This window comes from Bombus pascuorum, chromosome 8, assembly GCF_905332965.1.
Source record: "Bombus pascuorum chromosome 8, iyBomPasc1.1, whole genome shotgun sequence".
Lineage (NCBI taxonomy): Eukaryota > Metazoa > Arthropoda > Insecta > Hymenoptera > Apidae > Bombus > Bombus pascuorum.
Window position 1 is genome coordinate 13,665,076 of NC_083495.1, and position 24,838 is coordinate 13,689,913.

Here is a 24,838-nt window from a genome sequence, read left to right on the forward strand (position 1 = left end):
ATTAATCACAAGTTAAACAACCTGTTTTCGAATACATATCGCTTAAAAATTGTTGATAATTCATCAAATTACAAGGCAAATGACTTTTCGTGACTAAAATATCTTTCTGGTCCATATAATTGTTACTCTACTTCATCGCGTTTATACTTAAGTAAACATAAATTTTTAACGACAGAGAAGACTCAAGGTTGTATCATCGTGAATAAAATTGGACATTTTTTCCGCTTGGTTAACCCAAAGGAAGCGTTTAATGGCTGTAAAATATTTATTATCCGTAGTAAACTAAAGGCAAAAACCCATCATCCGCATCGTGGAAGTCTCGGATTAAGCTTATCTAGAAAAATCAGACGAGAAGTTTCATAAACATTCGGTATCTGTAGTGTGCATCTTCGAAAATGAGATACTGTGCACCGATAATTTTCAGATCAGTAGATATTTTTGCGAAATAAACCTGAAAATATGAACGACCGTATAAATATAGCGCGGCTATTTGCAATGTGATTTACGACATTCGTAACGTTCTTTTAAACTTCCGCGATAAGCCATTTTTACAGTGTAAAAGTATGTACCCCTGGAAATAATAGCGTGCGTAAAGTAACAATTTATGACACTTTATAGCTATTCTCTCGTCTTTTCTCTACTCGCATATTGCTTTGGTGCGGGTAAATTTATTATGTGCAAATTACCGTGGATGTCGTCGCGAATATTATATTGTGAAACTTGCAACACTTTGATAAAATTATTTATTTGTAATTGATGATTGATGTGCAAAGAATGAAAAAGTTCGTAATAAGAACGTTCATAAAGAAGAAAAATATACTATCACCTTTCATTTTCCTTCAACAGATTTCGATTTTTACTAACAGAATATATTTATCAAGTTACATAGTTACTAATGAGTACTATCTATAATCGTATCACAGAGAAAGTGTACCCAATTAAATTATAGTTATCAGCATCGTGATTATGGTTGTCTTTTGGTTGAAATATTTCTAAACTAAAGACACTCGACCCATAGTTAAACCGAATATTCTTCATCACATACAGAAGACATAAAAGATATAACTTAGAAAAAAAACGAAGCTGGCACCCCGCTGGGGGTAGCCGCCCACATGCTATATTTATTTTTTATTTTTATTTTTTTCTTCACCAAAAAGATATAACACTTTACCAAATGTCCATAAGGACAAATTGTAAAATAACCAGAATAAAATAAAAAAAAAAAAAAAAACATACAGAAGAAACACCTATTTTCTCTACTGATATTGTCACGTGGAATTATATCTCACAACGTGAGCCATTATCTAAAGGAGTAATGATCTTAAAAGCAATGAAATGACATTAAATTAAACATTCAAGATAATTTTCTTGCAATCAGTCAATTTTCATTTAACAATAGATGAAGATATAGATTCCTTCCATCATATGATTGCACAATTCTCCTTCCTAAATTTCCATGTGCAAATATCCTCAAATATCTTCTATTTTAATCTTATCGAATCTTAGTCGTATACTTTAATATCGCCAAATATCTTCGATATATATTTTTATTCGCCAATTACGCCTAACATTCTTGCGTAAATTACCTAACATCGTTGCATAGACTCTTCGATTTAAATCACCCTTGGTGCATTTATTTTACATACACTGGAAATAATCAATGATTCGATTGAAAAATTCATTGCAGATAATACGATAAGCACGTGGCTCACGAACGTGTTAAATTCCTTTAACGATGAAACCTATCATCAAGAATGTATCCTTTGTCGAGTGATATAATACCAGAGGACCGTTTAAGTGTAGGAAGTTGAACATCCGATTAAATGTTGCAACGCTGACACGTAGGTGTAAAATTATAAATTGCTCCTTCTTTCAATGGCTCGTAAGTCTGCTGGATACAGCAGTACCATAAACAATCGGGTGATTTCGATGCTAGCGATCACCGATCTCCGTAACGGCGTGTCGCGGATTACTGACATTACTAGATCATCAATCAATTTGATAAACTATTCGCACGTGCTCCGGGCAATTCAACGTTGAATCATCGATACTTGATATCTGAGACGGTTCGGGTATCAAATATTTTCACGTAAATCTTTTTCGATACGATTTCAGGATTTGCAACTTGTCGACTTGGATTTTCATTTAATCTTCTGGTTCCAATTCGTTCGCCATACAATTGTTTAATGAAAGATTTAAACACAGAAATTGATTCGGTTTGTTGTAACGTTGATCTTTACTTTGGATAACTTAATTTCTTGATTTATAACGTGGACACACAGTGAAAGGAAAGCAAACTATAATTGTGTAAAAATGTTGGTCCCAATTCTAAAGTAAAATACAATTGCATGCAAATAATTTATTTTGAATGTGCTATTATAAAATGATGTATATATATACTGATAATTAATCGAAAGAAATGTATAAACAAAATGTATAATTTTCATTATAAGCAAATATACGTACAGATTATTCATATTTGGTTAATACTTTATCACACGAAAGTAGATGTTTTATGACCAAATTGAGTTCACAAATAGGAAATATAGAGGATATAACAACGCAGCTCAATTTCTGATATGTACAGGAAATTACTTTTAGAAATCTCATTTTCAAGTTTCCGTGTCAAACTAAATATGTGACAGTATAGTGATAAGACCATATTTACTATGTAATCGAACTTAGAAGTTAAACCGATCAACTTTATTTCTTGCAAATTTCTTCATTTCATTATTATTATTCAAGGAATACCTATATATTTTATATTTTCCATAAATTTCTTTACCACACGAAGATGATACAAATAATCGTCTCGAAAGTAAATCTTAGAAAGTAACGTCTCTGCTATCATCAATATATCTATTGAACACGTTAAATTTAATTTACTAGCACGTTCATTGACATCATTGTCAGCTTTTTACTAATTAACTAAAAACAAACTAGGCAAATTGCCCAATTTTACTTATTCTCAATCTCTCACGGTCTCTTAATCTCATGGTCAACGCTATTCTCCTTAATTCACCAAACACAACTTAGTCCATCGTTCAATTAATTCTTCCATTATACTGAAACTGCAAAACGACAACGTATCGGAGGAAAAGCACATGGATAAATTCGTTGAAACTAACACTCCATTCGAAGGCATCGAAGAGACAAACAGAAGGTGGAATCGAGAGGCATTTCGTGGATCCCGTGCATTCTGTTCGCGTCACCAACGCTATAACCCGTTTAAAATCATCCCACGACTACAAAGAGGAGAGGGAGGGAGGCAACGACAATGAAGTCAATTCGACCGACTGGTCGAATAGCGGACATCAGTCGGTCGACAATAGCTGGATTATCTGCCGTGCGACAAAGCCGCCTTGTAAACTCACTTTCACATACAAACGGATGAGCCAGCGTCGCGACAGACGCGCGTGCCCGTCGTACTCTACAGTTTTCGTTTCTTCGAACCAACACGACCTTTCAACGAACCCTCCAATCCTTCCGTTTTATCGCCGCGTTGTATCGCACACGGGGGAATCTTCTTTCAATCGTATCCTCTTGAGTGACATTGTCATTTAGTATGAAATTTGAAAGAATTGAGAGGCGAAGGTTTACGAGTTCGAGGGATGATGCTGAAATTGTTTTGTTGTTGAGGTTTCGAGGATTAGTTAGGGTTGGGATCGTAAAATTTCTTTTAATATTTTTGTAAGTTTACCGTTATTGGATTTTACGCTGCTTTGGTTATTAATTCAGAATGAATGTTTCAAATATCAACAGTAGACTCGATAAGTTTTCCACTAAAAGGAACTCTAGCTGACGTCTATTTTTATATTCGAATTTTTATATTCTAGAAGATAGAAAGTAATTCCAATCTTTCGAATCGTATAATTTTATTTCAAGACGAAAGATATTGGAGAAATTTAGCACGTAGAAAGAATTTTGGTATTGAAAGAATGTAAGTAAATATAACAAGAACTTGGGAATTTCTCTTTTTTCTTAACATTTGGAAATTGCACTTCGACGCCCGGACCTGTGAAAGCCACAGTGAACATGTGCGGTACCATAAATAACGAACGTGTTAAAATTTCTAAATATCATGAATATCTTCTGGAAGAAAAAACGAAGCAAAGTAAAGATCGTCTTCGTTCTCCATTCCAGTGCGTGTTTCCACGAGCAGAAAATTCCTTTCACGATTTCTGGTGAATTTCACAGCGCAGGAATTTGAATTCCTGGTGAGACATCTGAATTCCTTTCTTCTTTCGGGGCAATCTTAAAGAATCGAATCGACATGGAAAGAAGTCCGCAGTCCGAGTGCAGCTGCCTATGACGCATTGATTAGCCTCTGTTCCTTGTACTTACACGCGTGGAAACGAAGCTCTCGCCGGAAATGGACTGCCGGGTTCACGAGCCGCATCTTTTATCAGTGAGCTGGCGTCATTGAAAACAGAAGCGAGACGAGTCGCATCAGGTTCGATTCTTTTCTTTCTCGATCGAGCCTCGTACCCACGCTCGATACAAGCTTCCAATCGATCTACACGAATTGCTAATTACGCGATAGGAGATGTTCTCTTCCCTGCTGAATTACATGCTCCATTACAATTGCTAATTTTATTGTTCCATCCAGCCGGATCGTTTTTGTCGATTCGTTTTAAACGAGGCATCGACTTCGCGTTTGTAAGTGGAATGGTTTCAGCAATATGAATATTTTTGACTCTTAGTGGCCACATTCTTCTTCTTCAAAACTTCGTTTTGTTAAGTGGAATCGAGTTTTAACTTTTCATCGCTTGCGTTCTCTTTATCTAACTGCTTTAGAGTTTTCACTTTTTAATGTTGAAATTAATTTTTGGTTACTGTAGGGGACATTATTTACGACGACTGGACAATTTCGATTGAACTGAGCTTCGTCCTTGTAGATGTAACTACCAAATGTAAAATTTGTTTTTCAACAAGTATTTTTATCATTTTATAGATCATTTATAATACATATATACCACATACTAAAAACTCTCATACCAACTCCAAAATCCAATTAAGATCGACTACCGTTTAACAAATTCTAGCAACCAACCTATGTAAATTACACAAATTTCACACTAACAAAACCCACGCTATTAACTAAATACATATCCAACCGCTAGCCGCCTTTCACAATTCCTCGGTCAATTAATCCCAGGTGGTCTGATCCCCTCACGCTTTCCCATTTACCCTGTTTCCACCATTCTCGGCCAAGAAATTTCTAATTGAAATCGCGACCAGCTTGTTCGCGAAAAGTTCGTCAAGTTTACAACAACCTAATGTAAAACACGCATCAATAAACATTGTACACCTGAAACACATGCGACTACCAGCTACGTTCCACAATTTGCCAGTCAATTAATCCCAGATCCCCCAGGCAACAATTCTCCCATGTCCTCGCATTTATCCTTTACCATTCTCATTTCAAAAAAATCTTCGAACTCGGGACTGTTTACGCGTTTACGCTCTCCATCGCTAGCTACTTTCCTCAATTTACCAGCCAATTAATTCCATGTTCTCCGGGCAACAATTCTCCCAGGCTCTACCATTTATCCTGTTCTTATTCCCAGCGAAAAAGTCTGTTCGAAATCGCGACCGATTAGTCCGCGGAAAGTTCATCAAGACGACGATGTTGTGGGCGTTCGCGATGAGAATTAAGCGGAACGAGTTGCTCGCGTCGGACTCACGTAGATACCGTTGCACCAGGCTCCGGCGGTCTTGCACGCCAGCCGACTACCAAATGAGGATTCGTCCTGCAATTCCTCGTACGAATGCGTCCCGCGTGCAAGCGCAACTTTCCATGTATACGCGAAGAAGGAGGCCTCCTTATAACGCGAAGCCAGCCACGTGCTTCTTCCGCCAGCTCGGACCAGGCATGAGAGTTATCGAGCTACGATCTCGAAGGTAGAGGAGAGATTCGAATCGAGCGCTTGGTTTAATTCTCGGCTCGCGCCGCCTCCGAGATTCGAGATCCGTCGCGAACCCGCGTCGAATTCCGAATTAACGAGCGTCCCGTGCCTCGAAATCACTGTCTACCTCGAACGCAACTCGAGCTCGCCTCGTTCGCGGATTTTCAGCTCGTTTTTCCACGCGGCGCGTTCGTATTCCGCGAAAGTATCGAGGAATTCGATGAATCGGGGGATGCTTTAATCACGAGCCGAGTCTTCCTTGGAACGGCGATTCGAGTTAATCGAAAGCGGGAGTAATGGAGGGTTCGAGTGGATTCCCTATGGTGGTTGATTGATGATGGAACGAATGATATTGGTGGAGAGTGTGTGAATGTATTGGAGTGGATTAAATTTGGGGTGCAAGGTTGGGGGGTGCTGGATGTTTCAGCACGAGTTGATAACGTTGAGTCATAGACGATCGGAATCAGTTATAGATAGATAGATTTACTTTTAGAATATTTCATTTGAATTTCAATGCCACCTTTCGTACGATACATATTAATTATAATCGATAGACTTTACAGCTGATAGCACGTGAAACTTTGGCATACAAAATACGAAATAAAATTTATAAGATTAATAAAGAAACTAGATTTGATTAAGTCCAAAGTAAGTAACTTGATCCGAAATGTGGATTCTACAACTTAACAACGTTAACTAACGATTCGGAAGATTATTAATGTTCGTCACGAAAATAAAACATAATCGATGATATTTTCCAATAGGATATTCTATTCTCTTAATTTCCGAGTGGTTCTCTCGCATAAAATTCTATTTCTCACGAATTTAGAATGCCGTTAGTCACTTTGTCTATTGTCTATCTACTTGTTCATCAAGAAGGATCGTCTGCAAGTGTTCGGAATTTCAAATGAGATGAACTTCCTTTGGCCCCCGTCACCTCTGCTAATGTTAACGTTTACGTTTATTCGATCAAACGCGCGATTACATACGAATACATATACACGTGTACTTCTTCATTTTCGTCATGGTACTTCGATTCTAAATAACTATAACATATCTGAATACATAAGTGTAAACATATTAGTAAACAAGTATAATATATATAAATACATAGCGTGTAAAGTTAATCCGCCTGAGGATTCAGTTCTACAAAATATCCAAAAGGATAAAAAGCCACGAAAGATGATAAGAAAGTGTCCAAAATTGCAAATGATCGCTTCGATGAACTACTTCCTTTGGCCCCTTCAATTACTCAACGATTTTGTACGCACGTTCACGCAGTTCTTCTCGCTCGTTCGAAGCCGTAGCAGGAGGAACTTGGGGGAACCGCATGGCAACACGTTGCTTCAAAGTAATCGACTGCTGAGTCGTAAGTTTGGCGGCTGGTCGAACCAAACCACGTTTAAGAAGGGCTGGCGAAACATCACTGGGGGGGGGGGGGGATATGATACTCTCAGGCCACGGGAAATTACCGTGGCGTGCTCCTAGTTGAATATCAATGCCCCCCGGAAGTATAGGAGTGCCGTTCTCTGGCAATTGCAGTAATCCTTGGGTAATCGACCTTCGAATTGCACCTGGGAATATCTTCGAGGGATCGAGGTATCTTTTCTACCTTCAGCGCGCATTTCCCATTTACGAATTCACCTGTTTCACACCGTGGCCAATGATTTTCGGTGATTGATCGTGATCGAAATGAGAATGGCGAGCATGAAATACGGTTTTGATAGGACAGTTGTTGTACGTTCTTGTTTTTTGTTAGGAAAGTAGTCCATATAAGGAAATTTATTAAAATTTTAAACAATTCTGGGCAGAAATTCCTCGATAGAAAAATCTTCTCGTTCCATTTTCATTTGCTTTCGAAGATTAAACCGTATTGTTATCGTAGTGTTATAAAGATTGGAATAAAAAGAGATTGTCCAGATGAGACAAATATAGAGCTTGTGTATTGTTTCTTATATTTAATACGATTTTTTTTTCTTTTTGAAAAAAAAATATTTGTATCGTACTGTATTTATGTTATGTTGTAAGGTTCATAAAAGTAAGGTTCATTTCTATTGGTATTATGAAAATGTTCATGGAACTTTATAATGCAAAAGTGGAATAATCAACTCTCTTGAGGTATAAACTACAAAAATCTTTTTTCTGCAAGAATTTCGTCTGTGAAAGACGAGTTAATTGCTATTTTAATTTCGACATTTCGACTCGTTCCCATCGTAGTTAAACGACTACGTACTTGGAATTATAAAATACATTCTCATCAGAGGTTGGTCATAAGAATTACAGACGAGATTCGTTTAATTTGTAAACGTTTCTAAATGTCAGAATATTTTTATAAATTTGCCCTATAATGGCGAGGAAAACTCGACGACAGATGTTTGTAGCTATTAAATTGTAGCTGTTAAATAATTTCAAAATGAAGGAATTAATATCGGACAAAACGCTGAAGGATCGCATTTGCATGCCAAGACACAAGAGGCTCGGCCCAATCAATCGATCCAACACCGCTTCATTGCCTTCTCTCATCCCTTCACCTCGTGTTCCCCTTTCCCAAATGAACCATTCCGAACTTCGCCACGTCAATTTACAATTTCACCGCGTTTCGAAGCGCAACTTCGCGTGAACTTCGATCATCGGTTTGGTTAAATTTACATTTCTTACCCCCGTCATCCTACCACAACCCTATGCCACCCTTTCGGGTCAAAATTCGCGATAATTTAACTCGCGATCTTTCGAAAGAAGCTATCGTTTCATCGTAACAATTATTATTAAACAAAACCTTCATATTTTGAATCTTTAAAAACTACCCTAACACTGCACAAGAATTTGTTTATCCACCATAGAGGGTCTCTCAAATTAGTCAATTTACCGTATGTCGTTTACTTGACTCAAGATATTCTCTCACTGCTGCGTGCAGTACTTAAGCAAGTTAGCTTTAATTTATAGACTATATTTGTTACCATATTTAGTGGATAAATAAATATCCGTAATGAAATTTACAAAAATACAAATTTGTGTAAACGTTCATAGTGTACTAATAAATGCGTTTAAAAAGACTTGTTCTCCCTAGTCGCTTGAATCGGAGTAACTCGATTAATCCGAAGATTTCAGCATAGCCTGAAGGAGCTTCGACGACGAAGCAACGAAAGGAAACGCTTAGACCGTTCCACGTGAAAATTACCGCTGCTTTATCCAAATTGGAAGCTTCCACGAAACACGGTAGAAAATGGTGGAAAGAAGGGGGTTGTACAAGGAAAAGGAGAAGAGACGGTTGTTATTCTTCTTGGCATACAGATCAGGCACGTACCACGAGGCATCGTGCTCGGCTTTATCTCTCTCGACAAGAGTCTGGTCCTGCATATAAGATTCTGTAATACATTTTTATCGTTGATAAAACTGTGTCCTTACACGTAGCCACGCTATCTGCGCGTGCCATGCCAGTTTTTAAGCAAAACGTCAACAACTCTCTGCTCTCTCGATCCCTGAAGCGGCTATTCTTATACCTTGTCTTCGAATTGGCTACTAAGTTTCGAGTGTTATTGCTACACGTGTTTAAGGAAGTAATCTTTGTTTACTTGGAGCAACGTTCTTCCAGAAATTTTAGCAAATTGAAATATCGGTATTTTGTGTTATTTGTTGATGTTTCGAAATGTTAATTTATAAATAGAAAGGTTAGTATTAAATATGAATTGCAAAAATATCAAATACATCAGTTTGTAAACTGAGAACCTTTTCGCTACCGATACTAAAATATTTCTCAGCAAAGTCTCGTTTCCCTGAGGAGAAGTTTTGCGCATCTTTTCATCCTGTTGAATTAAAAATGCTTTGCCTGTAATCAATTTCCCGTTAAAAGATTCGCGCAACGAACCGTCGACGTTACAGCAGGGCCGGAAAGTTTCTCTTTTCCACGGAGAAACTTTTAAAAAACTTTCATTGATACCAGCCAATAAAACGCTTCGCTTTAACCAGCAGGAAGCTTAGGTCGAGTACAATGTTTATTTCCAATGAACGGAGAGCGCGTTAAAGTAATTTTGTTTCGCTGGTCGATGCTTTAAACGAGTCATGTTCTCTACATATTTACCATTTTATCGAGAAAAATTAACTTGCAAAAAGATAGTGTTTCTCCGTAATTACAGAATTTATTAAAATTCAATAAAATATGAAATGATCGTGCTTACTTGACGACGTGTTGAATTTAATTGCGAAATTACGTAATAAAAATTATATATTGAAAAATAATGGTTCTGTATCTTGGCCATAAAACGAATTAATTTTGACAGCGAGAAAAATTCCGAGGACGAAATAATAATTAAAATCTATCGAGCGTGGCAACAATTACGGTGTCGAAAAAACGAGGGATGAAACAGAACGAAGAAACGCCATATCCGTGGTAGTTTCTTCGCAATCAGATTCGTCAAGATAAAAACAAACAAGCTGAACGGCAAACTGAGACTGCTCACTTGGCGAATTTCGCAGTCGAGTACACGTGACAGGAAAACGCTTTCAGTCTCTGCCATTTTATTTTCTCTAATTGAGAAAAGAGTCAGGAGAGAGCCCTCCCTTTGAACTCGTCGAAACTTCCATCGTTTCTGCCGTGGAGTGTTTCGTTTTTGCCACCAAATTTGAACGTATCAAGAAGCTCTAGAGCATAATACGCACGATAAAAACCACACCCTTCACTTTAAGAGTCATAAAAATTATCAATTCAAACGTAACTGATATTTCAAAACTGGAAAGCGAAGGACTTTTTCGATACCATAATATACTCCACCATTTTCTCTAATTTTTCAGAGAAGGTTCTCACTTATTAATTTACCATATTTAACTAATTAATCTCCTCTCTCCCTCTACTTCACATACAGCTAAAGTAAAATCCACATTCTACTCTTTAAGAGCCATTACAATTATCAATTCAAGTACAACTAATACAAGAAAAAGCTATACTACAACTTCCAAAGCAATCTATTTGATTCTTGCCCTATTGTCCTTAATTTGTCATATTTTACCAATTAATCTTCTTCTTCCATCTCCGAAACAAGCTCCACACTCTCTAAAAACAAATAAAAAAAGGAAAAGAACCAACATGAAACATTCCAGCTTCAACCTTAAATTTCGAGAAACACAGAAGGCCAAGTGATATCACCCTATCTATGTAGCGACATATCTCGTCATCCCCTTACCGGATGAGACCGGAAAAGTTGGCGTGTAAATTTCTGAGCAAAGCGCCGGATTAAGGCGATCGATATCACGACGGAACCACGTATAAGTATCTGATCCATAGCACTGATCCATAACCCTTTCGGTAAGCCATGAATCGAGCCATAGACACAAAGAGAGAGAGACGATCGCAAAGCCCAGACACAGTTGGGCGTGCACGTTGGGATCGGCACGATGTGGAAAAGGCTCGGGCGACAGTAGCAATGACACACGACCGCTCGTAAAACATCGCGAGAAAACGCCTTAAGGCGTGCAAACGTACGTAACACGTTGCAAGGTTTATACTTGGGATTCCGGTAGAGGGTTGGCGATGGTTGGAGACGAAAAGCCTCGCCGATCAACCGGTTTACGCATTTCTCTCGCGAGTCTCGGATATATCGGTGATAAATTTCCGTGCTTTCCAACCGATTCGCGAACCCTTTGATTTATCGAACGTGATAACGCCACGTACATTTTACTACCTTTTCACGGAAACGTTTTCGACCTCGTGTACCAAGCGTTCAAAATGGTACTGTATAAAGGTGGATTTCGTGGACAGTTGTTGATGAAGTTGTTCGTTCGTGGTTGGATGAGTCGGTTGTAGGTTTTAGGAGGTTGGCATTTAAGAAATACGGATGGTTTTAAGGGTTCAGTTTAAAAGGTTTTTCCGTGATTCGTTTTATGGTGGAGGGGGAAGATATTAGATGCGATTTGGAAGAATGGAAAAATGTGGAAAATTGAAGATAGCAAGTATGGAAGTTTTAGAATAGTAAGAATGTTCGCTATAGCGTATAGTTTCATATTTGATATTCACGATTGATTAAGAAATTTACGCAAACATTTAGTAGACGTCCTAGTCGAAGTTGACTTTTAATAAAATTGAGTTACATCCGCTTAGGGTGGATAATGTCAAGACTTACTCGTTTCTTAATATTTATGCAATTCTACGAACACTTCAACTAATTTACTCGAATGTACAGCCATCGATAACTTTGATATTATTAACTTAAGATTGTTCAAGAATATAAAAAACTATTTTGACGTAGATAATTCTATATGTAATAAATAATTTGCAAGTGACGTAATATTTATGAAAGGGCGTGTACACGTTTGTTCGTATTTCACGGTGAAAACGAAAGGCGAAATGACGGTCGGCAGGTTTCTGGCTGATATTCTTTTTTGCCAGGCATGGCTTTTACGATATTTCCGGCAATCGGTCGGCGAACGTCGATTCCAGTTCTGCGAAATTCACCGCAGCGATTTTACGATCGATCTTCGAAGGGCCCAGTTCACGTTTTGGTCGTCGTTCTTCTGCTCGCGTGATTTCAGCCAATAAAGCTCGCATTTTCTAGGTTTCCTTTTCGCGCCGGGGATTTAAAGTTTCGTTAAGCGCGTGACGACCGGTCGGCTCGCTGAAATTGTTCCGTCTAATTTTACGCACGCTACGGTGCTTCGTTAAACCATAATGTCGGCACGTATACACGTACATCGTTCGTATGTGAGTATTAGAACACCTGCTGGTCTCGTACAAAAGGTGATAATTGACCCGGATTATATCTAGGGAACGATTAATAGGTCGGTACATCGTATCTATAAGTAATAACGATTCAAAGATACGATAAAATTATTTCTGGAAGTTACATCATGTTGTGTATCAAACTAAATATTTATCGAAAGAATTATTGACGCTATTGATAATGAGATTAACAAACGCTGATTAACAATTAGTAGTACTAAATTTTTCGCGAGATAGAAGCTTAATTACATATGTGGTTAACGTATATTTACTTGAACATAATTAAATATTAGCTTGTGGAATGCAAGAGCTCCAAATCAATTACATAATTAAACTCGATATAAAATATAAACAAAAAGAACACCAATCACGGTTTTAAAAAACGCTCCGTTATAAAGTCAGATACGACACTCTTTGAAATACTCACGATTAAAGTTTCATTGCTGCATTCAATCGAATTTAGTTTGGTCGTTCGAGTAACATCAAAGTCAGAAATTCAACGAAAATAAACATTTCATATTTCTGGCTTATAATAGCATTTGTTATAATTGATTACTCGTTTTTCCGGTAAATATTGATTTTTCCATAAATAAAATCTGCTAACATCTAAATATCTCGTACGGTTAAACGTCTTTTTCCATTTATCGACGGTTGAAAAGAGGAAAATTTCGTTTCGCGAGACGTAGTTTCCTACGCGGCAAACTTATGAAGAGAATAAAAGAGAAAGGCAAACACGTAACAGAGAAATGTAGCCGGGTTTCTAGGTTTCTGTTCGGTGACGAGATCAATTCTATTTTGCGCGCTAACGAAAATGTCGTTTCCCGCATCAACTCCGTTTAAGCTCCCGGAAAGGTGATAAAATCAGTCGGATTTCCTGGGCTTTGTGTCTTCTCCTCATACCAGCCACCGTAGCCTTCTTCCACCCCCCCGCTGCTCTTCGATTTTTCTCCGCGTAGCAGCACCCTCGAGGCGTTAGAAGCCGCAATAATTTGCAATTTCTGCGCTCCTCCGGGCCATCGTCCCGACACTCGCATCGAGTTTCGAAATAACGTTCCGCTGGTTTTCGTAAACTTAAACTACGTTTTTCCGCGAGACTAGCCTAACCCCGCGCTGCCACCGTCCTATACAATTTAAAACACTTCGAGGCGTTCGAAGTTGCCACTATTCAGTTTACTTTCTGGTTAAGTAGTCTGCTACCAGTTGACGATGTAGCAATTTTCCGACAAATTTCGTAATTACGCTGTTTAGCGAGAGTGTTTTCTTTTCAAGATTTATTTTATCACCGAGTCGATCGAAAATTAACGTTCATCTTGTGTCATTAAAAGATTGTCAAATCTTTGAATTTCGACTTATCTCGGAAAAATGAACAAAGGTATAATACTCTTGTTGCGTTTGTACATGTTTGTGTTCAAATTGATGTCCAAAATCTACCGAGAACGTTAAGTTAGGTTTCGATAAATCTGTTGGACTCCATCTATTTAATTAAAAGGTTGTTCCCTCGTTCTGCGAAGAAAGACTACGGTGAAGTAGACAAAATTGGGAAAAATCGCGCATTCGCATAATTACTAAAAATTCAATTTTTCCTATTTCACGTTGCCCGCGAAAGCATTTGATAAATACCAATTATAATTTCAATGCTGTAGACCTACAACTTCAAACGTATATATTTTGAACAAGTTTCCCATAACGTACATGCAGTTACATATACTTAAATATATCCAACAAGGTGGAAAACATTATCCTTTTCGTTTCCACGTTCCAATCGTACAAAACTTTCGCCTTTCGCTTTGTTCCCTTTTTCCGAAAACGTACGCTTCGAAAAATTCGTTCGCGCCCGTAACCGTAGCAGAACGAGGTGCTCAAACGGCGAAGCCACGAACAAACGCAATCCGTGATAAAGCGAGTAAAAAAAATCCTCGCTCAGATACGGAGTATAGATCTAATTGTGTCAATATTCGAGCATAGCCGGAGGTAGAGATACAAAAAGCGAGACAGGCAAGAAGGGACTAACCGTGCGAAAGAGCTGGACGAAGCAATCTAAAAATTTCACCGGCCACGAATAGCGTCAATTATATAAAACCATGGGGGAGGGGAGGATTAAATTAAGGAGCTGGCACGAAGGAAGATTTAATTCAATCCAGCGGAGGAAGGTCTTATCTCGATGCGGGATAACGTTGCCTGTGTTTCGAAGGTAAGTCTGGTCCTTGGCTTTATCCCTTCCTTTCGGGTGTGAACTGTTACCATTCTATTATATCTTTTTCCATTGGCAAGGCCTGTGTGAATCCAGATAAAATCCCCTTCCTTTTTTTTTTACTTCGAGTCCCTATCTCTTCTTTTTCTTTTTTCTTTCCTCTTGATTTCGTCGCGATCGCCCGCAATGAAACGAAGGATCGTTTCTTCAATTTCGTCAGAGAGACTTTGGTCTTCCCTGGGCCGGAGAAAGCCAGATTTAATCAACGTTTCCACCCTCTGGTTCGTATAAATTTCCTAATGGACAACGCAGCCACGCCGAACGCGCATAATCCTCTCCTTTCTTTCTTTTCGATGAATAATACATGTTCCAGAGTGTGTATGGTAACGATCAGAATATTGAAATATAAGGCGACCCATGTAACTCAGCCGAGTAGCGGAGCTTCGAAAAAATTCATTAGACGGAATTCAAATGCTTCCGGACGATGTGTGAACGTGTTCGTTTCAGAAGCAATGGCGTTTTGAAGATTTTAAGAACACGTTTCCTTAAGCGGAATTACGCTTCGTATACGCGTCAACGTAAGATTTCTTCAAAATAAGATGAAGGTAAGATAAGATTCTTGTCTTACTCTCTATAGAAAGATATGAAGACACTCGAAAATTGGCTAGCTTAAGGAATATTCAGTTAAAATATCTTTTACGCGTGCCAAAGATTAACTTACGACGGTGAAGAAAAAAGGACCAAAAGAGAAAAGAGGAAGAATATGAGAAAAAAAGATAGAAATTAAAAACGAAGCGGAAGAAAATGTTTATATTACAGAAAAAAAAGAAATTCTATATTTTCCATATCTCGCGTATGATGGAAAAACTCGATGGAAGTTATTGAACATTGAAACGTCTCATTGAAGCAATAAAATACGCCAACGCTTAAGTAACTGCCATTTATCACAAGTTAATGTAAACACGTATATGTCGATACTTCCACTCATCATTTTATTTCTGTATTTTTCTTTCCATCTTTTCCTTTGTAAATGATTTGTTTCATACCACGTATAAAACTAGTTGGATTCAATGATACGAAATTCCGCGCTTTATGAAACATTTGCCATAGTGAAAAGGGTTGGAGAAAGAGAGGAGCTGGTGGCTCGATTTTACAACGAGCAAATTTACTTGCTGTTCTCGCGGTGTGGAGTCCGGTTTCGCGACGATAATTCCACGCGATGAAATGAATTTTGGAAAATGTTTGCGTTGCCCGCGTCGCTCTCCGTGTACAACGGCCGAATGTAACGTGATAAAATTGGGCAGACTACGTTCGGGGCGAGCCTCGGTGTCCAGCGGGAATTAAAATTTCTTTCGGAACGTGCGTTTGAATATTCCGTTGCTACTTTGAAAATTTAAACGTGTTAAACGCATGCGAAATATACGGCAAACGGTAGCTACGCGATTTATCCCGCGATCTAACGCACATTTCGAAATTGCTATGTACGTTTTGTATATAAATTATCCAATTGGAATTTTTCTTCTGAGATTTCGTTTTTTCTCTCTTTTCTTTCTCAAAGATAAATGAGAGAATGGGCAATCTAACAAATTTAACATTACAAAAGCATTATAGTTTGATTGTTACTAATTATTTAACGATAATTAAAATTCTTACAACATACAGATAATATTCATAGAAAAGGTATAGAACAACAATGAAGAGGATTATGGCAACGGATCGTAGACGATCACAAAAATTATATCAAAAAGTGTAAAGAATATCAAAATTACACTACACGGTAACACAACAATATGAACTTTTACTTAAAATTGGACATTTCCAACATACGCGTAATGCAAATAGACGCGGTTTTACCATGGACAGATAGCAAGACGTCGTCGTTCCCTGTTTAAAAGGAGCGACGGAATGATGACATTGAGAGACGACAGGAAAATCCGGGGGAATGTTTATGAAGTATATAAAAACTGGTGGATGCGGTTGGATTATGCATAACGCGATGCACACAGGAGGCAGAGTTATGAGGTTACATTTTCATTTCGCCGACAAATTTGCCTCTAAATCGTGGCTGCCAGCACCACGCAGGGATGGATCCCTCGGTGAGCTCCTAAATCCCTCTTTATTATCATCGAAACAAGGGAAAGAAGGATGATCAGTCGAAAATTATTTTTGACAGAAATACTTCATGGTTACAGGATATCACTTTCAACCATACTTTATGGTCGGCCTTGTTCGCGTAACAATAAACCCTTTTTTTTTTTTATTTTATTTTATTTTGGTTTTTACAATTTGTCCTGAAGGACATTTGGTAAAGTGTTATATCTCATTGGTAAATAAAAAAATAAAATAAAATAAATATAGCATGTGGGTGGCTACCCCCAGCGGGGTGCCAGCTTCGTGTTTTCTAAGTTATATCTTTTATGCACAATAAACTCTTGAGCATCAAATCGATTCTTTCCTATTCTAGAAATATATTCAGCGTTCTTAATAATTTTATCAAATTCTGAGATCAGATATTTAAAACTTTAGTCGCACCAACAATTATAACGTGTAATAATTATCGTCGATTAAAATCAACAATAGAGTTTTACAATTTTTGGTACAAATAGATCCTGGTGTAGATATTTTGAAATCCGAAAATGTTTTTATTATTCTCCTCACAAACCTGTTAAAAAATAAACTTGTGCAAGTAATACGATGATCGGTAATATAATATTTATTTTTCACTTAAAATATTCACTGCTGCTGACGCATACATTGCATTTTAATCATCTAACTGTAAATGATGGCGTTGACGCAGCAGTTGCGTTTTTATGCCGCTGCACAACTAGTAAGAAAACAAAAAAGTGTTAGAATAAACATTAGTATGAAAAGACTATTTATCTTTAATGGAAACCCGTATAATTCTAGAAATGATGCATTTTTAAGGAATAAATGCGTTCAACTGGTAAATATTGAATTCTAGTCTCCTTAACTTCTACTTCTTCATTTATTTTATTTTCTTCTTTTTTTTTCTTGCAACCAGAACGCTCTAGTTAAGCTGATAGAATTAAGAATCAACAATTTCTCTTCCACTAATAATATAGATCAGCAACTGATTAGTTAGATAGTTGATATGGAAAGTGGAAACTTTTGGCAGTGCAGAAGGCTCTTACTAGATTACACATTAAGAATATAACGTTTAAATTATATAACACAATCACATAACATATACGATCTGAAGCTAAATGTATTTCTACTTTAATCGTACTTTTTTTGCAGACTTCGTGAATAATGCAACGATGGAAGTTTAAAAAGCAGTGGGTAAAAAGGCGCCTTACAGTGTTAAGGTACAATGAAGCAAATAATAAATAAAGCTTGAACTTTTATGGTGTGCTACCTTCCTTAAATTTCTTCGATTTATTTATTTACTTTTTTTTTGTGTGTGTAAAAGGTAATATTATACATAAAACGGATATACAGGACACATTCGCTACACGCATCCTTTACGTAAAATATTTTTACGAACGTTAAAAAACAATGTATTTTTCTCTCATACAGAACTACGCTATTACAATATCTATGTTTCATCTGAAAATCAGGAGTCTACGAATTTTAAAGAATATTTTTGTCACCGTAATACAAAGACAGAACAGACAGAAACAAAAAGAAGCTTTCCAAACTAGCCATCGAAGGGATGGTATATATCGAGATATTATGCATTCATGAAGATTATGCTCATTTCGCATCACGTTCCGTGTGGGGAAATTAAACTCTAATTGTCCTTATCGTTATAAATTACATAACTGATAGCGATAAATTTTTTGCCACTGTAATAGGATACAATTAAAATTTTCAGCGAACAATTTCTGATATCCTCTATTACTAATTAAATTCGTAATTTTCCTGTTAAATGTGAATCCAGCATTAATTACAAAATACATAAATAATTAATCGTTCGTAGGCAAACTAGGTTATCGACGAATCCAGTAAAATTATTCCTTTTGCTTCAAATTTTTATTTTTATTAAAGAAAATTTCCAATTTTATTGGACCTAACAAATGATTGTGCAATATAATATTAATAAGGATAATAAAATTCTTCCAAATTATTTGTAAGTCAAGAATGGTAAAAAAATTAGGCTTGGACATTTTGCGATCCATTTCGAGTACAAAATATCTTATTTTAATTATGAATTATTACATTGATTCATAACATTGATATTTATTTTACTGTATATCATTCTTACATTTTATCTAGTTATTAAAATCTTGACCTCGTTGAAACTTCTTTTAGAAAATGAAATAATCCTTTCATTATTTCATTAAACAAGTGAAATAACACGATTATAAATATTCTGTATAAAAAGAAGCAATCTATTTTTAAAGGAACTTTGTCAAAAACAAGGACGGAACAAAGAGAAGCTTCATTAAGAAAAAAAAGATAAAGATCTAGCGAGGATTCCTTGTCGAGAAGCAAATAAAGTTTCGATGATAATGACCAGTTCGCGTGCCTCTAATAGCGCGTGTATTTGAGGTTGCTGAAAACCAAGGGAAACAGAGTAAAGAATAGAACGTTGCGTTCTAATAAAACTACAAATGAGAAAATCGACGAAATTTTTAATCTGACCTTTATTACTCTCGGACGGCCTTTAAATATATTACGAGTTCTTAATTACATTTAGAGAAATTATTAACAATTTTTGTAGCGAAAAAGAATACTAAATAAAGGATATCTTCTTGATAAAGTCTTCTAAATGAAAGAAATCAAGGTTGACATTGTTATATTTTTTACCATGTTTCTTTGTCGTTGAAAATATTCATTACATTACGAACAAAGAAAGCAGCATCACGTTAATGTGCATAATTTTCTAAACAACACTGATTTTATCATAGAAAAATTAGTCGACTGCAGCAGAGTTAATTTGCAAGGAAGATCAATTCTACAAAATTTTCGATATATTATGAAGTAATTTCATTACGATTATGGAACATGTAGTAACATACACGAATAATCAAAGCCAAGAAAGGAATTATTAACTCGTTACATAATTTGTACAATATTAAAATCGAGTATAATTCCTTTCTCAAAAAACTTCCCAAAATGTAATTCAATTAATTGAGAATAGAATTGCAACTATTAACGTGTCATTTTTCAAAGTGTATGGATAGAGGATTATTTTTCCTCTGAAGTATTTTATCATTACGATTTCTTTCAAGATTTGTATTATAGTTCTTGATGATTCTACATCAATTAAGAATTAAATACTAAAAGATTTAGCATTAGAGTCTAGCGATATATGTACTGGTGATGTGATATAATTCTATCGATTACGATTAACAGCAAAAAATAATGTTTACCTGACACTGTGTTAGTATTACCGCTGATACAACCATTCGAATACATATATATGTGTAAATATGCATACTCGAGTGATCAATTGCGTCAGGTACCGTCAATTATAAGGATAATATCAATATGTATGTAATAAACACGTGGCATATTTATGTTTTGTCACACTTCATTCGATTATTAAACATTTATGCTTATCTTTACACATTCTCATATCTTTACGCTTGTCATAATTGCATAAACATTCAGAGTTTATTTGTTAACTTGAATAACCGTCGCAAAATCTTATCGCTTGACCATATAAAAATCAATACAAAAAACGTTCTATAATAAAAAAAAAGCTCCACATGGGGGATGTTCCTCTGGTGCACCATGAAGCTCGATGGCCCACAGAGACTGCCGAGTAGTGTAACATAATTCAACGTCAGATATCACTGAGACAATCTATTTAGGAATCAATTCGAAAGTGAAATTTTGTATTTCTGACTTTTTCTAAATTAATATTTAGAGATTATTTATTTATTTTTTTTTTTTTGTATTTCTGAGATCTTTCTGATTAAAATGAGATCAAACGCGATATCGTTTGAATTATATTTACTTATTGATATGTATTTAATTATCGTTCATTGCGTAAGCAAATATGCTGCAGATTATATCGCGTTTCGTGTGATTTTAATCAGAAAAATGTAAGAGACACGTTGGTAAAGATTTCGTTGATCACAAATGAAAAATAACAAATTTTGACTTCTCAGTTAAAGCTACATCGGCATAATTGCAAAATTTGCGTGCCGATTTTTGCATTTTTTTTTTTGCATTTCGCTCGAAGAGGCTAACTCTCGCCCTACAACGATCATTACAGTTTACCAAGTGATCCAATTTCGCAAAACATAAATACAAAACGCAAACACAAGATAAAAGTACACGATCACAAGAACAAAGGATGTTTGTTTGTTCAGATCATCATAACATTCACATTCACATTGTTGTCGTCTGATTCCTTGTCAAACATCCTTTCAATCTCCAACAAAGTCTTATCCTTTGTTTCCGGCAGTTTCCAGACCAAGAAGCTACACCCGACCAGCATCAAGGTAAAATAAATTACACAAAGCTCCTGCATTTCCAACGGTATGATCGATTCTGGTGCTAGTATCGCGTCCACTACAGAACAAATGTACGAAAATCCAAGCACGATACTGCTGCCGGAGCTCCTTAATTTACTAGGGAACAATTCACCGCAGTATATCCATGGCAAACGTATCAGACCGATTCCAAAAAATACATAGTAGCACAAGCAACAAGTAATAATCAGCCACGATACTTCAAGATTAAGGTACACGTAAAGAATCAATACAAACAGAGAAGAGATCGTACCCATTGCAGAAATTATGGCCAACGTTCTCCTGTTGCACTTCCATACGAAAAAACAAGCAACGATATCCGTAACAAAGATAATCGACGTTATAATTATTTCAGCAACGAGGCTGCGAGACTGAACAGTCGTTGAGATAATATCAAGCATATGGTATTTCACTAATTTGTATCCAGAGAAGTAATACACGAAGAACAACATACACGACACGGACAGAGGCCACAAGAAGTCTTTTGAACACAGATCGTATTTCAATCTGACAATGATCGTAGATCCAACGAATTTACTTTGCTCGTCATTTCTTCTTACAGCTGTTTCCATGGCACGATATTCTCCTTCTGATTTCCATCCTCGAAGATAGACCCAATGATACAGTGCCTCTTTCTTTCGATCTCTGTTCATTAACCAGATTGGACTTTCTTGAGATATAATACAGGCCGACCAACATATCAATAAACATGCCTCACAGATGTAGTTGACGATTCTCCAGTGAAAAAAAGAGCCAAAAGTCACGGCCATTAGAACACCAAATGTCATTATCGTGTTTATCATACTTAGGAACAGGCTTCTTAACGAAGGATCTGTTATTTCACCGATGTAAACTGGTATTAGGGGACTAAAAAGACCAACACCTAAGCTGCAGATTGTTGTTCCAATCTTGATGTACAGAATATTCCTTGCAAACCCAATGACGATCCATCCGATTAAAGATACTTGAAAAATTATCATCGTGGATTTCTTTCTGCCTAGCTTCTCCATGGCGATTCCTGACAAGTAACAACCTAGAATAGCAAACACGGCGCCAGAAAACGGCGATTGATACCAATCATCGTTGCTGGTTATCCAGATCTCGTGGTTGTTCGTGTCTGTTGTGGATGTAGGAATAAGTTGTGTCAAAAGAACGGTGTGAAAACCATTTGTTAAACCGATCAGGAACGCTGCTAGTAGCGGGCTCAGCGTCGCTATGAGCTGCCTCGTGCTAAATATCCATTGAGGTTCGTCCGATTTCCTGATTGTTTCCATCTTTATTGATCGATGTGCTCTCATTTATTGGCATTAGGTGATGTTGACATACACTTTGAAACTCAGTTTTGATTGTCAATTAGAATAGCCAGCATCTTAAGTAATCCAAATTTTAAACTAAAATGGATGTGTTTTTGTTTTTTTTTTTTTTTTGCAATATTTTAACAAACAGTTTTTGTGTTTTTAATATTTTAACGAATGGTTTCGGTATTTTTGTTTGATCGTGTAGCGTATAAAATTCACTTTTTCACTTTCATTAGATTCTTTACTAAATTTTTTAAATGCCGGAGAATATAAATTAAAACTGTTACACATGTACCGTGTGTAGAAGAGATATGACTGATCGAAAGAACGCGACAATTCTCTTTCAAAATTCTCTTTCTAGATTTATTCTATCCCTCCTACCACGTAGAGCAGTGTACATGACCAATCATACGTAGTTGAATATGGAAATAATCCGAGCGTTGACGAACAGCCATTTGCACCAGAATTATGCAATTCATTCTCTGCTTCGATGTTGTGATTCACTGAGCTATTTGTCGGCCACGAGCAAAGACAGGACTGTAGAAATGCGTACCAAAAGAAAATTTATATTTCATTGAGCTCTACCACCGAAGGAAAAATGTAAAATTCACGTACAGAATTACAAATTATTGAATCGAATTATAGGAAAGACAGTAATGAGGATATTTACCAAGATTGCTCAATGACCCTAAATATTGCATAACGACATTGTCGTTTTGATTCCTTTCAATTTGAAGTAATTTACCAAATGTCCAGCTGGACAAATTGTAAAATATAAATTAAATAATAAAACAAAAAAAAATTGAAGGACCAAGTTGTTGATTAAACTAGAGTTATTCAAAATAATGAATGTATATAGATAAAAGGATATAATTATTAATATAAAATTATTGGGTTGCCAGATAAAGTTATATGATCCTTCCAAGACTTATCAGAATTTTCAAAACTTTTCGAAACTTCAAACAATCAAAATTAATAAAATATCAAGGCTACGGGAAATTTCAAGTATCTACATAGAAATATTAAAAAGCTTCAAATGCCAAATTGAGATTCAAACAGAAATTATTACAAAAGATATTAGTATGATTCACACTATATTACTGATTCCTTTTTTTATACTGCACTATTACAAACACGGAAATTAATGAGTTCGAAGTACTCGCCAAGCCTACACTGGAATTATATCGAGTCCAGAATATTGGATCTTAGATACCTTCAGGCCTTTGGTGATCAGTCATGGTTATGTGATTCTTTAGACTTTAAAAACTATAACGTCCAACGACCAAAGATAATTATTATTGGAACATGGAAAAATGAAGTTCGATTATCCAATAAAGTATGTCGTTATTATCATAAATAAAGACGTAATAAAAAAATAAAAACGTACAATTTCACGTTCTCTTAATAAAATGATAAAAGGTACGTTAAAAAAGATTTCTCCAGCTGCACCGATTAATTTCTTGTTTTAGCAACAAACTAAAATTGTCAAGAAGCAAAAAAAAAAGAAAAAGTAAAAGACCAAAGTTAAACAGACAAATTTAATAAAACTCTGCGTAATTAAGTGCTTCGTTTAATCAATTATACAGTAATTAAGATTCGAAAGGACTAAGAAAAGGAAAGTCGACAGCTCTCGATCAATTTGAATCTTATACGCTGGACGTCGTTCTCGAGGTTCCGAGGCTGTTTAAAATTCCCTCGCCTGCAATCGTGGGGCCAATAAAAATCAAGAAATCAGCTTGGTAAACAGGAAGAAGCCCAACCCCGACTCCTCTCAATTCCATTACGGGGCATTCCAGGTCTTTGATGCACGGCAAATATGCCGTGCAACTGCGTACTCCTTTTTTTCTCTCCTCTGCATCTCTCTCTATTCTGTGTTTTCTTCGTCTGCCACGAAGAAACGCGCCTTTTAATGCGGAAGACCCTCGAAAGTCTCGTTACCATGTGAGGCCCTCCTCGCCCCAGCGGCAAAGAGAGGGTCTTTTTAACAGTGTGTGCCTTTATAAGAGCGCACGAGTACGGAATATTACGAGAAGAGTGTCGTCCTCTCCGTTTCTCTCGCGTACGAGAGGAGCGTTTCGTGGTGCTCGAAAAGAGCTGGCCGGATAAAGTAAGCACGACCGGGAAACTAGTTTCTTTCCCTCGTTCCACGGCGACGTTCCTGCGACACGCCACGCATTCGACTGATGCGGAATAATAAACTTTGTCGCCGGAGCCCGCGTCTCGCTCGACGACGACGTGCAGGCATCTCGCTTGTTCAAGAGAGAACGTCTCCTTTAATTACTCCC

At 36.7% G+C, this 24,838-nt stretch overlaps 2 protein-coding genes across 2 annotated transcripts in view; both read right to left on the reverse strand.

Annotated features, from left to right (window-relative positions):
* Positions 1 to 24,838, reverse strand: part of LOC132909885 (mannosyl-oligosaccharide 1,2-alpha-mannosidase IA) — a 689,092-nt gene that overhangs the window by 408,986 nt on the left and 255,268 nt on the right. The gene's annotated exons all lie outside the window — the stretch shown is intronic.
* On the reverse strand, positions 19,399 to 23,249 carry LOC132910161 (facilitated trehalose transporter Tret1-like). Its single transcript, XM_060965665.1, has one exon. It carries the CDS (start codon positions 22,551 to 22,553, stop codon positions 21,090 to 21,092), a length of 1,464 nt encoding a protein of 487 aa, XP_060821648.1. The 5' UTR covers positions 22,554 to 23,249; the 3' UTR covers positions 19,399 to 21,089.

What these genes read in the sequence shown, in the direction of transcription:
- LOC132910161 (XM_060965665.1), bottom strand. Translation starts at nt 22,553, where the DNA reads ATGAGAGCACATCGATCAATAAAGATGGAAACAATCAGGAAATCGGAC.